Source organism: Mesoplodon bidens, assembly GCF_964165515.1.
Source record: "Mesoplodon bidens genome assembly, chromosome: 13".
Taxonomy (NCBI): Eukaryota; Metazoa; Chordata; class Mammalia; order Artiodactyla; family Ziphiidae; genus Mesoplodon; species Mesoplodon bidens.
In genome coordinates, this window is record NC_138169.1 from 27,670,964 (window position 1) to 27,687,085 (window position 16,122).

At 65.7% G+C, this 16,122-nt stretch overlaps 1 protein-coding gene across 2 annotated transcripts; it reads left to right on the forward strand.

Moving 5' to 3' along the window:
• Positions 1-5,949: 5,949 nt before the first annotated feature.
• On the forward strand, positions 5,950-13,344 carry TBX1 (T-box transcription factor 1). 2 transcript variants are annotated; one of them, XM_081252905.1, is made up of 8 exons: positions 5,950-6,459; positions 7,631-7,991; positions 9,834-9,935; positions 10,617-10,788; positions 11,180-11,335; positions 11,955-12,022; positions 12,105-12,205; positions 12,488-13,344. In XM_081252905.1, exons 1-8 carry the CDS (start codon positions 6,276-6,278, stop codon positions 12,952-12,954), a joined length of 1,611 nt encoding a protein of 536 aa, XP_081109031.1. In that variant the 5' UTR covers positions 5,950-6,275; the 3' UTR covers positions 12,955-13,344. The 2 variants fall into 2 exon arrangements, with proteins under 2 accessions (XP_081109031.1, XP_081109032.1); XM_081252906.1 differs by lacking the exon at positions 5,950-6,459 and adding an exon at positions 6,780-7,242.
• The last annotated feature ends 2,778 nt before the right edge of the window (positions 13,345-16,122 follow it).

A 16,122-nucleotide genomic window follows, 5' to 3' on the forward strand; every position in this document is an offset into this window, starting at 1 on the left:
GGCGAGGCCCCGTTAACAAAGGTGCAGGAGTCCCCAGCTTGGCGGTCATTGCTCATGCCTCTGGCCCTGCCCCCGTGTCTTCCTCCCCAGAGCTTCCTTGCTCATCTTACCCACCAAGCCCGACTCAGGGCTGGGGCCTGAGCATGGAGACTGACCTCCGAGGGGATCTACCCAGAAGGGTCCCCGCTGAGTGAACTGTTATGGCAGACTCTTCCTGTCCCCAACGTCCAGGGCATCGTCCTGGCTATCGGACCTTCTCCCAGGGGCATCATTTGAGGGTGTCACTTTCAGGAAATAATCCCGCAAGAGCAGACTGAAACATTTTGATCTTCATTGTGCAGTGCCCAAGGCTTCACATGGACCTCATTCAAGCCAAGTAAGGCTGAGGACCACCTGAGTTACTGAGGTGAGAGTCCTCGACATTGATGACTTGCTACAGGGGTCACTGTAGGGGATGCACATGCACGCACATGCATACCTGTGTATGTGTTCTGCACGTGCCTGTATGTGCACTCTGGCCCATGTTGGTGTGTGCATGTGTACGTGTGTATGGTGTGCTATACAAGTGTGTGTGCATGCACTTCTGTGGGTACGTTCACGTATGTGTGTGGTGTGTGCATGCATGTACACTCGTGCCCTTGCTCACAGTTGTGTGTGTACCCAGTCAGTGTCCCCTGCCAGCCAGAGGAACCTGAGAAGAGTGTCTGCAGGTGTCCAGCTTCTGGCCTCTCACCCTCAGCCAACACACCCAGGGGCTTTGAGGGCCTATCCCTTTCCCTGGAGAGTGTGGCTCCCCCTGTCCTGACCACAGAGCGGAAGCTGTGGGCGGCCTAAATCTAGGTCACCTGGGTCTCTGAGCCCCACCGCTGCCTGACAGCACCTGGGGTGGAGGGGCCAGTGTGGCCAGTAGATGGACAGACAGATGGACAGGCGGCTCCCCATGTGGCTGGGTCCTCCCACCAAGTGGGCAGCTAAATCAACAGGCTGAGAAATTGGAGAGGGGCCCAGGACCAGGCTGTGTGTTGGGCCGTCTGTTTGTTTGTTCTAGAGCTGTGGGAACTTCCAGCCTGCAGGGGGCCCTGGTGCCCTGCGGGGGGCAGGGGGTGCTATCACCCAGGCCTGACCAACAGCCACATCCGGTCCGGCCATCCCCTCACTGTCTCCGCCCATCTGTCCTCCTGGGCACTGGGCCCAGAAGACAGCACCCTCAGTGAGGGGAGTACAGCCAGGCCTGGGGCGGATGGGAGGCTGCACCCAGCTGTGCATGGCTGTGCAGACCCTGGCCCATCCCTCCCGGCTCTGAGGGGCTGGTGTCACAGCAGTGTGTGCCTCTGTTCTGCCTTCTCTGTCACCCCTCAGGTGACACCCTCCAGTGTCCGTGTCTGCCCCCTCAGTTGCCCTTTGTTCAATCTGCAGTCATTGGCCCCCCGGGGTCCAGGCCCTTGGATCAGGAGGCAGGTGGCACTGGGGACCAGGAAGAGTCCCAGGTGATGCCACAGAAGGGGCGAGGGCGCCAGCCCCTTCCCTGGGCATGGCTCAGCTCACCCACCCAGCGTCATCTCCAAGCCACCAAAGAGCACACGCCAGGCTGTTTCTGGTCCCCAGCCTTTGCCAAGAACTCCACGGGTTCTACCTGGAGCCTCCTCACAGTCTTCAGTCCCCCACACATGAACCCCACTATGCAACCGGGGCTCAGGGCCCAGCACAGGGTCTCCCACCAGAGTTTGGGGTAAGAGCCCACCACCAAGGAAGAGGCCTGGGTGGGCTCGCAGGGACTTGTGCTTCAGTTGGGGGTACCCCGAGGGAAGGGCCTGGGAGCAGTTAGGGGGCCAACAGAGCCACTGCTAGTCCAGGTGCATGGAGCCCCCAGGCTGGGGAGAGGGAGTCGCCTCCTTCAACCTGCAGCCGGTGTCACAAGAGACCAGGCCAGTGGGGTAGGGGCAGGGAAACCGCCCCTGCCCGGGATGGATGCGGCCTCACTACCAGCTCCCACAGGCCCTGGTCCCAGCCCAGCACCTCCCCCCCACCAGCCTCCGCACCACCCAAGGGTCTGCAAACCCACGGTAGATCGCGCAGACCACGCTGGAGCCAGTGGGGCCACGAGCTGGGCGCGCAAGAGCCACCGGCGCAGACAGCGCCTGTTCCTCCCCGCCTCTTGGGTGGAGCCCATGAGTCCTCTTCGGCTCCCCAGCCAGGGGCCAGGAGATGTAGGCCACCCCACAACGGCCCCACTCGCCCACCTCGGGGGGTCGGGGTCGCTGCCCATTCATGCCCAAGCGCGCGACCCAGAAAGCCGTGTTCGTCGGCATTGCGGGCCAAGCGCTTTCGTTGGATGGAGGCAGATGAGACGCGCCCAGGGGCTGAGGTCCTGCGCGAGGCGCCCACTATGGGCGGGGAGTGGAGAGGAGGAATGGAGCTGCGAAGGGAGAATGGAGCTGCCCTGCGCACCCGCCTCTCCCGGCTCCACCAAAGTTCACCCCCTCCCGCCTCCCGCCAAGGCTTGGCCCCCCGGAGGCCCAGGCTCCCGGGCCACGGGGCTGGGGAGGAGCGGCTGCTGGCGGCAGAGAGGCAGGGCGCAGGCCGCTCCCGGTGCGGCGCCTGCCTGCGAGAGCACCGAGGCCCGTCTAGGCAGGCCCTGGAGGCAGTTCCCGGTGAATCAATCCTGAAACGAATGAACCGGGTCAAGAAAAGCCCAGCCCCTCTCTTTCTGAACCTCGGGTGGGGGAGATGGCTCTGCCCCGCTCGGTGCTCTAGTTCCTGGGGGACGGGGCCCCCAGCGCTCCACGCACTCACATCCTCCAGCCGCCCGCTCAGATCCATCTGTGTGCGCCTGTGCCCCAGATAGCGGGAGACCCAGGCTGGGGGAGCGGATGGTGCCCCACCTTGTCTCGCGGAGCACCTGAGCACAACCATCGGTGGGCTTGGTGCCCACCAGAGATGCACAAGGGCGTGAAGGTCCTTCCAAGGGTGGGAACAGAGACGCCCAGAGTGAATTCTGAGCGCTAGGCATGGCACTGTCGAAGTGCCTTTATGGTGGCGGGAGAGTGAGGAGTGGGGTCCCCCCCAAAGCTGTGAGGGCTCCAGTCTTGAGGGCTGCCCTGAGGAAGCCACGTGCGCTCCGGGGAGGCGGAGCTGGGTGCAGCAGTGCAGCGAGACTCTCCAGGGGCCTCCTTCTGCGCGCTGGGGAGAAAACCTCCGAAACAGCGCTTGCTTCGGGCAAAACTCTGAAGATGCTGGGGCGGGGGATGAGAGAGCCTCCAAACGCAAGGTGCCAGGGGAAGCGCTGGGATGCATTCCAATGCCCACGTGGGACCCAGAGCAGGGCCCTCAGAGAGAAGCAAAGGCTGCAGCCCGGTCTGCACCCAGGATGGGCGGCTGCCTCGGCTCCATCCCGCCCCTGCCGCCTCCTGTCCTCAGCTAGACTTCTGGTCCCCGTACCTCGGGAAGGCCGGTCAAAGCCGAGCCTCGGTTTTAGGGCCTGTAAAGTGGTCTCATCCTAGTTCCCCCTTCACTGCCAAGTGGCGCAGCGAAATGCGGGTCTTGTCTTCAGCCCACGACCCCGACGGAGGGGCACGCCGCGCCCTATGGAGGTAGAGTCCGAGCAGCGCACGACCCCCGGCAGCGCCCAGCCCTTCCGGCCCGGTCGGGCCGGCGCCCAGCCAGGCCTCCTACCTCGCGCTCCCGGAGGTGCGGCCGGCAGGGGGAGCGAGGCGGAAGGGAGCCGCGGCCGCTCCAGGTGAGGGATGAGGACTTCCCGCAGGCGGCGGCGCGCGCGGACGCGGTGTGCGGGGCGTCGCAGGACCAGAGGGCGCGAGCTCCGTCTGGGCGGTGGGGGCACTGTGGGTGGGGCGGCGGCGGGCGGTGAGGAGAGCAGCGGATCGCCCCGGGAGGGACGGAGGGAGGGTACGAGGAGCTCACCCCGGAGGCGCGGGAGGCGGTGACTCCGCAGCGTTCGTTCGGGCCTCTTTGGGCCCCTGCAGTTGGATTCCAGCGCACCGGGCGTTGACAGAGGGGTTTGGGGTCTGCAATTGCTCGGGTGAGTAGCTGCAGCCGGGGAAGCAGGGTTGCCAGTCCCAGGCGGAGCGGCGTGGGGGGGCCCTGACCTCCTCCAGCGCTCTCTCTACCAGAATTGGCCCACTGGCCCATGCCACAGCGTCCTTTCTGCTCCCGCGCTTTTCCCCACCTAGCCTGGCCTCCCAGATCCCAGCTCAGGCATGAAGGGGTTAATGAGGGGCTGGGAGGACCCCGTCTCCTGTCTCTGAGGGCCAGGGACCTCAGGACAGTGCCCCAGGAGGCTGACCCTGCGACTGCAGAAGCCCCAGGGTTTTTCACTTTCATTTCTCCTTTCTCAACATTGGTGTCTGCCTCAGACTGGGCACCTGCCCACTGTCTTCAGGTGTTTGCCCAAGTATACAAGGAAGTCTCCCCAGGTGCACAGGACACAACCATGGGCACCCCCACATGCCAGGACAACACACATCCCAGATGGCATACAACCACACACACCCCACGCACCCACCTGCAGGTTGGATGCAGACCACCAGCAAGAGGTACCCATGGTGACCGCCCTGCATGCCTCTCTAGGTGCAGACCCTCAGCACGGGCTCCCCTCCTGCAGCACCACCACAACCTGCCCCCACCAACTCCCCTGCCAGCCGGGCTCTCCCTCCACCAGGAGCATCTCCACCTGGGGTCCTGGAGGCCTGGTGCATCACACCACTCCCTGGACCTGCTCCTGGGCCCCACAGATCACTGTCACTGTCACAGCCCCACATGGCCACTCAGGGTGGGGGGCACACCCTGGCAACAGTTTCCCTTTTCTGGCATGGTCCACAAAGCTGCAGCCACAGCCTAGGGGGTGGGGTGGGGCTCACTGTACTTGAGGTCACACACACCCACCCCAGTCACACAGCAGGGCCCACATGCTCACCGACTTGACTCCAGCCTTGTATCTTTCCTGGACCTCAGGCCCGGGAGCCAGGCGTTTCCCACTGGAGCCCACTCCCAGGTCCCCAGTTTCTGGGACTTCCTGCCTCAGAGCCAGCATCCCCTCCAGCCTGGGATCTGAGGCCCTGGGACTGTAAAAACCCTGAGAGAGGCTGCTGCCTCCCAACCCCATCCAGGCAAGCGCAGGCAAAGCAACAGAGGCCTTGGAAATGGAGGCCTGACTGCCAGAGCCTCAGTGCAGGGCCAGAGAGGATCCTGGGAGCAGGGAGGCCTGGCGCCCTGCTGGGGAGACTCTGGACTGGAAGGCCATGGATGCCCTGAACTGGGCAGAGAGGCCTCAGAGGCAGTAGGTGTGCGGAAGCGCAGGCCAAGTCAGGTCTTAGCGTCTGGGATGCCTGGGCCTGAAGGCCCAACTGGGCAGCAGGGCCTTCCCAGGCGGGCAGGCTGGCTGTGGGGTGGGTGGTGAGCGAGGGGCAGCATACGACCCGGCCTGCGGCCTGAATTCCTCCGACGTGTCCTCGGCTCCCTCGGCCAGTCAGGCCCCGCCCCCGGCCCTCCCTGCACCCGGCCGGTGCGCTGGGAGGTCGGAGGAGCGGGCACTGCCCACCCTCCGGATGTATAAGCGTCCTGGCCAGAGGCGGGCGGTGCGCGCGGGTGCGCGTGACGCTCGGGCTCCCGGGCTGCTTGGCCTGGGCGGCGTCCCTCTGCTCAGGGTCCCCAGCCACGACAGTGAGCCGACCGAAGAGGGCTGGGGGCCGCTTGCTGGGCTGGGTCCTGTCCCTGAGCACCGAGGAAAGGACGACGCCGTGGCCCTGGGGCTGTCCGCCTGTGGCCAGTGCCGGAGCCCGGACTGCCCTCTCCTCACCCAGGTGCAGGGGCAGCCGGGGAAGAGGAGGCGGGAGGAGCCGAGGGCAGGGGCAGGGCTGGTGCCCCACTGCTTCGGGCTGGGACTGGGCGCTCCCAGCGTCCCCACCTCCCCTCGGGGGCTGGGGAAGCTGATGGCTTCGCTGTACAGAGGGAACCCAGGCCTGGGGAGCAGCGGGATGTCCAAGGGGTGCTGGTCATGGAGGCCCCTGGGAGCAGAGGCAAGGGGCCCGGACCTTGAAAAGCAGGAGGGCCCACACCCCCAGGGCTCTCAACCCATCAGGGCCCCTCGGCTGCCACCGGCCCAGAGTGGGGGGCCGTGACACCATAATCCCCTGGGCCCAGGGCCGGCGGCTGTGAGTGGCACCGCAGGCCCCCGCCCCCGGGGCCCGAGGGCTGGGCCGGCCTCGGTGGGGCCGGGTGCACGCAGTCGGAGGCGGCGCCGGTCAGGCCGCCGGGCGCCTATGGACGCACGGAGCCCGCTGTCTCCCCGGGCCAGCGCGTTCAGCATTGCCTCTCTGGTTGCAGCAGAGGCCGCAGAGCACACCGCTCGCCTGGGCCTTGGGTTCTCCGACCCGGCGAAGCTTCGCAGGCTGCTGGGATCCCCGGCCGGGATGCACTTCAGCACCGTCACCAGGGACATGGAAGGTGAGCCTCCTGCTGCGTCTACACGGACCCACCCGCCAGATCCCCTGCCCCTGCTGCCGTGGGGCCCAAGCAAAGAGGGTTGGCAGGATCCGGGCAAAGAGCGGGTGGAGGGAGCTCTGGCGGGGTTAGTTCCAGGCTTCTAGCTTGGACTCTAGGGTGGAGAGGAAGGGGGGCATCCTGCCCAAATTCTGTGCCCCCGTCCAGCCTGGGGACCCTCCAGCCTGGGGACCCCGCTGCAGAGACCCGCACGCAGCTAGACACAGGAGCAGAAGAGGGCGAGGGGAGGCTGGGAGGACAGGAAAGAAGGACCAGAGAAAGGCGGTGGCAGAGGGGCCGTGAGCTCAGAGAGGCGGGAGGAAAGGAGAGGAGCGTGAGATTGTCAGGGGACACGGAAAAGGCAGGGGGCAGAGGGAGAAAAAGAAATTGAGAAAAGGAGAGAAAACAGAAAACCCAAAAGAAGAAAGATGAAAAGGAAATGAAGAGGGCAAGAACGAAAGAGAAGAAAGTGGAGAAAAATTTACGAAAGAAAGTTGAATCATAAAAAAAGAAAAAGAGAAAGAGTTCAGTTTTTATTCAAAAAAAAAGAGTTAAAAGCCATGAATAACACAGAGACGCACGCAGAAAGGAGGGGGACAGGCAGACTGAAAAGAAAGACAAAGCGCTGAGGGGCTAGCAGGAAAAAGAGGAAGAGGCAGAAAATAAAACAGAAATAAGGAGACGCGAGAGAGATAGTGGAAGGAGGAAAGAGGATGCGGAGGGGAGACTTGAACGAGGAAGACAAAGGTAAGGAAATAACAAATTGCAAAGAGTCCGGAGAGAGAAGTGCAACGCGGGAGGGCGGCAGAGCGAGGGGCGGCCGGCGGGCGCTCGCTCGGGGGAGCCGGTCCGGGCGGTCGGGGGGCCGGGAGGAGGCGGGGGCGGGGAGGGGGCTGGGGGAGGCCATTGTCTCGGCGGGGGCGGGGGCGCGGCGCGGGGCGGGGCGGGGCGGGGCGGCTCCGCGGGCGGCGGCGTGGGGCGGCGCGGCCCGGGGCGCAGCGCAGCGCGCGCCCGCCACTCGGCCCGGGGCGCGGGGCAGCGCTCACCTCGGCGGGGCGGCGCGGCCCGCGGGTCATGATCTCCGCGGTGTCCAGCCCGTGGCTCACGCAGCTCTCGCACTTCTGCGACGTTGCAGCCTTCACGGCCAGCAGCCTGAGCGGCCTGGGGGCGGCGGGGGGCTTCCCGGGCGCCGCGTCGCCGGGCGCCGACCCGTACGGCCCGCGCGAGCCCCCGCCGCCGCGCTACGAGCCGTGCGCCGCCGCCGCCCCCGGCGCCCCGGGCCCGCCTCACGCCTACCCGTTCGCGCCGGCCGCCGGGGCCGCCACCAGCGCCGCTGCCGAGCCTGAGGGCCCCGGGGCCAGCTGCGCGGCCGCCGCCAAGGCGCCGGTGAAGAAGAACGCGAAGGTGGCCAGCGTGAGCGTGCAGCTGGAGATGAAGGCACTGTGGGACGAGTTCAACCAGCTGGGCACCGAGATGATCGTCACCAAGGCCGGCAGGTCAGGGCGCCCCTCCCTAGCCGCGCGCCTCGGTCCGACGCACGCGAGCGGGGCCGGCAAGCGGGGTGGGGGCGCGGCCGGCTCCTCCGCTCCCGGGTCCCGGCTCCCGGCTCCGGCGACAGCCGCCTGGCGCGCGGGCGGAGGGGCCGGCGGAGGAGCGCGGCCGCCCGGGTGCACCCTCAGCCCCAGGACGCCGGCGCCTGAAGCAGGGGCCGGCTCAGCTCGCCGCGCCCTCCCAGGGGCCTTACCAACTGGCAGATCCCAGTGGATCCCAACTTTTCAGAGAAAACTGCCTTCTTTGGTCCCCTAGTTCAGTCCATCCGGGCTAGATAGAGGCGCAGCCTGGCCATGGGGCAATGGTCTGGAACGTTGTAGGAGAGAGTTAAGACCCTTCAAAACTGTGCTGTGTTTCAGGGGAGAGTGCTATCCAGTCTTCTCAGGCCTACGTCTCGGGCGATGGTGGGGCCTGGCTCTGCTGCTGGGGCCGCCGCCTTCAATTGGCCTGTGTTTGTTTTAAGGGCCCAGAGAGAAGGGGAACAAGTTTTGCGATGCAACCAATTTGACCGGCAGACAAAGGCGGGTGCCGGTCTGTGTCTAGTGTACACAGGAGACACCAGCTCTGGGTCCACACAGCCAAGGGGAGCTCAGGGCCTGTTTGCAGAGCCTGCTCGTGGTTTCTCTTTCCGTGCCGCGGCGTCCGCCCTGGGAGCCTGGGGCCTGTGCCCAGCTCCAGATCAGGGGTCTTCTCCAGGCTCTCCTGCTGGCCCTGGGCACTTGGCCTCCCCCCGCCACCCCATGAGGACTGTGCCCCAGCCTCCGGCCCAGTCCAGCCCAGCAAGGGCCTCGGCGGGGCCAGGCTCGCCCCAGAAGCCAGCATTCTGCAGCCCTCTCCGGCCTGCAGAGGCGAGGGCAGGCGTGGCAGGCTTGTCCAGGAGGGCTGGCATCTGTTTTCTGCCCACCGCCCGCAAGGAGTTGCCTGTGAGGGGAAGCTGCAGGACCAGCAGGTGGGGGCCTCATGCTGTCCTCCAGGGCCCAGCGGCCCACACTCAGGGCAAGGCCGGCCCATGGCCAGTGCCCAGGGTAGGAGCCGCAGAATGTCCTTTCCAGAGCCCGGGTCAGTCACCGAGTCGGAGCCCAGGGGAGGGGAGAGTTAGGGGACCCCAAGGACACAAGCCAAGTCAGCCCTGAGTAGCTGCGTCTTGGGAACTTGCGTGTGTCCCCGAGGAAGGTGGGGAGACTCCAGCACTGGGTGGGAGGCAGGGCCTCAGTGTCGGGACTGTGGACTCCAAGGCTCGGCCTCACTGGAGGGACTGGGGAGCAGCCGCAGATCCAGCCGAAAGGGCGACTGGGACTCCTCAGAATCACACGGTCTGCCTCGCTTTCACTTTGTTCGAGCCGGGAGCTTAGGGCGGTTGATTAGATCGAGCAGGGGAGGCCTGCCCGAGGGCCGAGGATCCCGGGGGCCGGTGCTACTGCCAGCTGAGGCTAGCTCGGGATGGGACGGCTGGATCGGCAGTTGCTAGGCTGGGTCTACACTGGCAAAGTTGGCGGAAGAAGCCAAAGGCCTATGTTCAAGAGTGGAGGCTTGGCTTGAGCACTGAGTTCGCCATTGTTGTGTTTCTAAAAAGGGGGCAGGGGGCTGTCCTGCCGTCCACTCGCCCTCGGCTGGGCAGGGGCCTGGTTGGGTTAGTCAAGCAGACGAGTGAGGGGAGATGCGATGAGGGGCCTCCCCACCCAGCACAGCGGCCGGCCGGCCGGGTGGGGAGGCCACGTCCTGGGCTGGTGGAGGCGGGCCGCCCTGCCCTCCCCCACCTGAGGTGACCGAGGTCCCACCACCCCCAGGCGCATGTTCCCCACCTTCCAAGTGAAGCTCTTCGGCATGGACCCCATGGCCGACTACATGCTCCTCATGGACTTCGTGCCCGTGGACGACAAGCGCTACCGGTGAGCGCCTAGCCGGGCCTGGAGGGCGATGGGTTCCTGCCTGGCCAGGCTGGTGAGGGTGGGTGGCCCAGGACAGAAGTGACCGGTGCCCCCTCCCCACTCCTGCCAGACCCCAGACTCACACGCCCCACCCCCAGCAGTTCTGGGGAGTGGCCCTCAGGGGGTCATGCAGGCTGGGCCCCCACCGTCTTGCCCCTCGCACACAGCCCCTGCCTTTTCCGTGTGCCCCTCTCCCGAGAGGTGAGCGCCGGTACCCCTTCCCTTCCCCCACCCCCCGGGAACGCTGGGCCCCAGAGCTGGCAGGAAAGGTGGGGTGGCCAGGAGAGATTATGCAGGGCGGGCCTGGCCGCACGGACAATTAACAGCAATTAATAAAGAGAACCTGGTCCGCCCTGCGCCCTAGGCCGCCGGCGTGGCCCGATCTGGGCTCCCGCCGCGCCGGCGACACAGGAGGCCCAGAGCAGAGACCCGCGTGCGGCGAAATGTGGCGCCAGGGCCCGGCTTCCTCCCTCTGGTCGCTTCCTGCCGCTTGTGTATCAGGACGGGGAGTTTTCTCTTTCCTCACATTGCCCCTGGAAAAGCTCCCCGTTCACCTGTGGGAACCTCATCAGAGGCACCTTCGGGGTTCCCTCGGCAAGGCCCTTACCCCAGCATGCTGTGGCCCCTGCCCCGGCGTCCCAGGTACGCCTTCCACAGCTCATCCTGGCTGGTGGCCGGGAAGGCAGACCCCGCCACGCCCGGCCGCGTACACTACCACCCCGACTCACCGGCCAAGGGGGCACAGTGGATGAAGCAAATCGTCTCCTTCGACAAACTCAAGCTGACTAACAACCTGCTGGACGACAATGGCCATGTGAGCGACCCCCCCCAGGCTACCGCCCTGTCCCCCAGCAGGCCCTCCGGAGTCCCTGCTGACTGGAGCCAGAGGCAGAGCTTGGGCAGCTTGGGTGTGGATGAGGGACAGGCCGAGGAGAGCTAGCCCTCCAGTCAGGGGCTCGGGGACTGGTGGGTCACACTGCTTCCCTCTCCCCACTCCTTGTGTTTTGCTGGAGGCTTTTTAACTGGAAAGGATGGGGCCGTGCGGGGTGGGGGGTGAGGGCAGCAGCCTTTGCAATCCAGGCGGTGATGCCCCACGGCCCAGCCTCCTTTTGGGAGCTCAGGGTTCTGTCGAGTTGTTTGGAAGCTCACTGCCCGTCCGGACCTTGGCTGGTTTCCTAGCTCGGCCCTCACCACCTTTCTTCCAGATTATTCTCAACTCCATGCACAGATACCAGCCACGCTTCCACGTGGTCTATGTGGACCCGCGCAAAGACAGCGAGAAATACGCTGAGGAGAACTTCAAAACCTTTGTGTTTGAGGAGACACGCTTCACTGCGGTCACTGCCTACCAGAACCACCGGGTGAGGCCCCGGGGTGGCCCGGTCAACACTTCTGGGCAGGGGTGCAATTTTCAGTTGCTGCCTGGGGGACAAGAAGGTTCCATTCCTGGAAACCCTACTCGATGGAGCCCCACCCCAAGAGCCTCAGGCAGCCCCCTCCCCTCTGCTGCAGGCGGGACCAGCCTCCTATCAGGTTGACCTCTCAAGGGGGAACTGTCACTGTGGCCTGAAAGTTTGTTTTCCAAACCATTCCGGAAACTCCCCATCAGGGGCCTGATGCGCGGTTTACCCAGATTCCTAGGGTGCCCCTCCACTCTGGACCACAGCGGGGTGGGGGGTGGAAGTGACTACATTCCCATCCCAGCCGGGGGCGCAGGGTCTCTATCCTAATCACTTGGGACGGAAAAGACAGGTTCCTTAGCGAGAAAGGGGTCTCCCCAGCACCCCTGCCCCAGGAGAGAGGCACAACCCCTGCGGGGGAGGGAGCAGTTGTGGGCCAGGCATTTCTGGTCAGCCGAGAGTAGAGGGGCCCTTCCTGAGTGGGGGAGGGCTCTCCTAACGCTCCCCTCCGCTCCACCGAGGTCCGGTGGCCCCAAGAGCAGGGGCTGGAGCCGGGTGTTCAGTGCCCGCTTCCCTGCAGATTACCCAGCTCAAGATCGCCAGTAACCCTTTCGCCAAAGGTTTCCGAGACTGCGACCCCGAGGACTGGTGAGTGTCCCCCCAGGAGACGGCGAGCGCGCGGGCGCCTGGCCGGGCGCCCCCTGACCCGCCGCCCACCTCCCTCCCGCAGGCCCCGGAACCATCGGCCCGGCGCGCTGCCGCTCATGAGCGCCTTTGCGCGCTCGCGGAACCCCGTGGCCTCCCCCACACAGCCCAACGGCGCGGAGAAAGGTAGGGCCAGGGTCGTGGGATCTGGGCAGACGGCAGCGCCCGGCCTCGCCCGCGCCGCAGGGGCGCTCGCGGCCTTCGCGCGCCGGTTGCACAACGGCCGCGGCGGCGGGCAAGCGCGCACTCGCCCGCCCGGCCCGACGGCTGCGCCTGCCCGCCCCGCCCGCCGTCCCGGTGGAGGGCGCGGGCCCCCAGGAAGGGCCGGGGGCTGGGCAGGGGCGCGGAGCGGGGGCGGGCGCGCTCTCGCGGGCCTCTCCGCGGCTCAGCCCTCGGCCCTCCCCGCAGACGCGGCCGAGGCCCGGCGAGAATTCGAGCGCGACGCGGGCGGCCCGGCCGTGCTCGGGGACCCGGCGCACCCGCCGCAGCTGCTGGCGCGGGTGCTGAGCCCCGCGCTGCCCGGGTCCGGCGTCCCGCTGCCCGGCGCGCCCGGAGGTCGGCCCAGCACCCCGCACCCCGAGCTGCGCCTGGAGGCGCCCGGCGCGTCGGAGCCGCTGCACCACCACCCCTACAAGTACCCGGCCACTGCCTATGACCACTACCTCGGGGCCAAGAGCCGGCCAGCGCCCTACCCGCTGCCGGGCCTGCGTGGCCACGGCTTCCACGCGCACGCGCACCCGCACGCGCACCCGCACCACCACCCCGCCGTGAGCCCCGCAGCCGCCGCGGCCGCGGCCGCCGCGGCCGCCGCCGCCAGCATGTACTCATCGGCCGGGGCCGCGCCGCCCGGCTCTTACGACTACTGCCCCAGATAATGCGGGCGCCCGCCTGGGGGTCCGGTCCACCCAGCCCGGGGCCACCGCAGGCCCCCTTCCCGGGCCTCCAAGCAGTGGGGCCTCCATCCGCCAGCCCCAGAGCTGTCCAAGGACCTGGTTCCCTGGCCCCCTGGCCCCAGGGCCACCGCGGGTCCCTCCTCGGCCCCGAGGGCCCCGGGTCCACACCGCCAGTGCCAAAGTGCGCGGTTCGCGCCGGAAGGAAGTGATATTTATTGTTCTCCACGAGACCGCGACGTCCCCCGGCCCGGCTGGCAGTTGCAGTGTAGACGACCCGAGAATCCGTCTGCAGGCGGTGTAGATACTTGTGGATATTTGTAGATAACTGTAGATACCGCGCCGGCGCCGCCTTGATAAACGGTTTCGCCTCTTTTGGAAGCTGCCTGAGTGTCCATTTCTTTGCGTCCAGTCACATCGCGCGGGATGTCTCCGGGAGAGCGAGCCCGGGCTGACTCGGGGACTCGGGGTCTCCCTGCAACCGGGTCCTGGGCGGGGCGGGGGTCCCTGAGGTACGCTCCGAGCCCCTCCTCCCAGCCCCTTCCAGGCCACGCCTCCCTGCGTCCTCTCCCCGCCCCTCCCATCCCGGCCAGAGCGCCCCTCCCCCACTGCCACCTTGTGGCCCCAGGTGTGCATCCGGCCTTGTTAAATTCCTCACTTGGCCGTTGTCCCTTTTCTAGGACTTGGGCCCGCACCCCTGGCCTGTTTTCAGTACGGTGCCTGTCCTGTGTGTTTTTCCACGGAAGCTGGTATAACGGTCTTGTCGTGACAGGACACTGTCCGTTGGGGGCTGGGAAGGGGAGAAGCTCTGACTCTTATTAGAAAGACAAAAACAGGTAGTTCTGCTCTTGTAGCATTTCCCTGGCTGGGCCTGGCTCAGGCCTGCGTTTTCCCCTGTTTATTGACTTTATTTGCTGTGAGTGTCCCCACGGAGTGACCTGGACGGGGCCACAATGACAGTGGTCATGAGTCATCTTGAAACCTGCCTGTGAAGCGTTTTTCCCAGGCCAGGTGGTGAGGGACCTATTAGCTCAACAACAGGGATGGGGCCAGAGGAACCCTTTGATCCCTCCCTTCCTGAGTCCGGGCAGGAAGAGCTGACAGCCTGTCAACGTCAAGGCTGCCGACTTGGACACAAGAGGGACGGGAAATGCAAGTGGCCGAGGTTTTGTCCCCCTTCTGTGCCTGACCCAGTGTATTTGTGTCGATCGCTGCCAGGAGGCACCACATCTCCAAGGACACAGCCAGGCATTTCCTGATGCCTGCCCTGCGCTGGACTTTTTTCCCGGATGTATTAGTCCTGGAGGTGGAAGTGACCTAGAGCTTAGCAATTGGATGGCAGGAACCGTTCCCTTGAGGCAGGTCTAGGAAGGGAGGTGGTGACCAAGGCTGCTGAAGGGTGAGCTCTGGAGCCAGGGCCCTCCAGAGCCTCATGGGGCACCTGGTGCCCGGGCATGAAGACTTGCAGCATTGCCTGAGTGGCCAGCAGGCTCTGTGGACAGAGCTTCAGGAATGCACTCCTGAGGGCAGCCCTGGACACCACCCCTGATGGATACCGTCTCCTCCCCACTGCAGATCTCCCTCTGGGTGAGCCAGCTGTGCCACTGGGCTCCCCTGCTTGGGGGCCACAAATGCACCCAGCACCCCCTTGTCCTGGGAGGCCTGCAGGAATGATGGGCAGTGGTTCACCCTGCTGAACTAGTCTTCCCTGTGGGCGCCGGCCACCGCTTCGGGACCACTGTGGTTCTCAGGCCTCCCTCTCCCCACTGCACACTTTCACCATCCAGACTGGGGGAAAACCATGGGTGGAGAAATCTCTTTTCTGGTTTTGTTCAAAGCTAAAGTGAGGAGATGCTCCCCCTGAACCAACGCTGGCACCTGGCGTTTGCAGGTGAGAGGACTCAGCGGAGCGTGGCCCCTCCCGAGATCACCACCCACTGGAGAGGGAGAGCCCTGCTGCTGTCTGATGCAGGGCCGCGCACGCGCTGATGAACGGGACAGAATAAAGGTCAACGTCGGGCTCCTGGCCGGCTGCGTTCGAGAGCCAGGCGGCCTGTGGGCTAGACCCTGCAGATGGTCGCCTTCCCTGGGGAACGGCTCCTAGAGGCGGGTTCTCCCGCCGCTGCCCCCACAGGTAAGTTGGCCTGGCTGAAAACTTGTCATACGCGGGTCATGAGCCGGGTGCCCAGCTGGCCACAATGCACCAGTCAGGGGTCTCTATCTCAGACCAGTGTCCAGTCTCCGGTGAAGGGTGCTTGTTTGTTCTCGAGTGGGTGCTGTGCTGCCCATCACCCCCACAGACTGCTGTCACCCTGCCTTTCATCCTGTGGGTCAGAGGGAAGGGTTGGCTTGGGGCACCCAGCCTCTGCTGTGGGCTTCACGTTTCAGAAGGGCGCTCGGGCCTCTCTTGGTCACTCATCCTGACCCAAGTGCTCGGTGAGCACCCTCAGCTGCAGGCATCCTCCCTGGGACCGTCTATCATCTTCCCTCTTCCGGCCCCTCCTCCCACACCCCGACCCTTCTCTGTGTGTGGCTGGGGTCCTGTTCATCCCTCCTCCTCAGGGGCTCACCCTCAGCTGTTGGATGCCCCCACAAGCATCTTCCTTGCATTTCCCTGTCGGCCCAGAGGCCCTGTTCCAGCCCTCTTGCCTGTCCCCAGGTTCTGGCTGCCAGAGCAGTGAGGACGAGAGCTAGGACCAGGAGGGACCTCAGAGCTCTGGTCCAGGGGCTCTGGACTCTTCAATCCTGAAGCTCTTCAAACAACAACAACGTCCACCGTGTGAAAGAGGGAAAGTCGGGAGCAAGTGGAGGAGGGTGGGGCCTTCGGTCCCCACATCAGGGGTCTCAGGAGCCCAAGGACCCTGGGGTGTGGGATGACAATGCCCAGCAGCAGGCGTCTCCCTGGGCCGGCTGCCGCCTTCCTCCGTCCCACAGCCTGTGTCTGGGACGTAAAGGGCCCAGCTCCCAGGGAGGCTCGGGAACTGCCTGCCCTCCCCATGCCCCTGGCGCAAATGGCTGGCGGTTCTGGAGACTCGCCTGGTGCCAGGTGCCCCGCAAGCCCGGCGGTTTGCACCCCTTCACCTGAGTCCCCAGAGCCCCTGCTCTGGAGCCCTGCCACCCCACAGAACCGCCCCCACTGGTGTGAAGATGCTC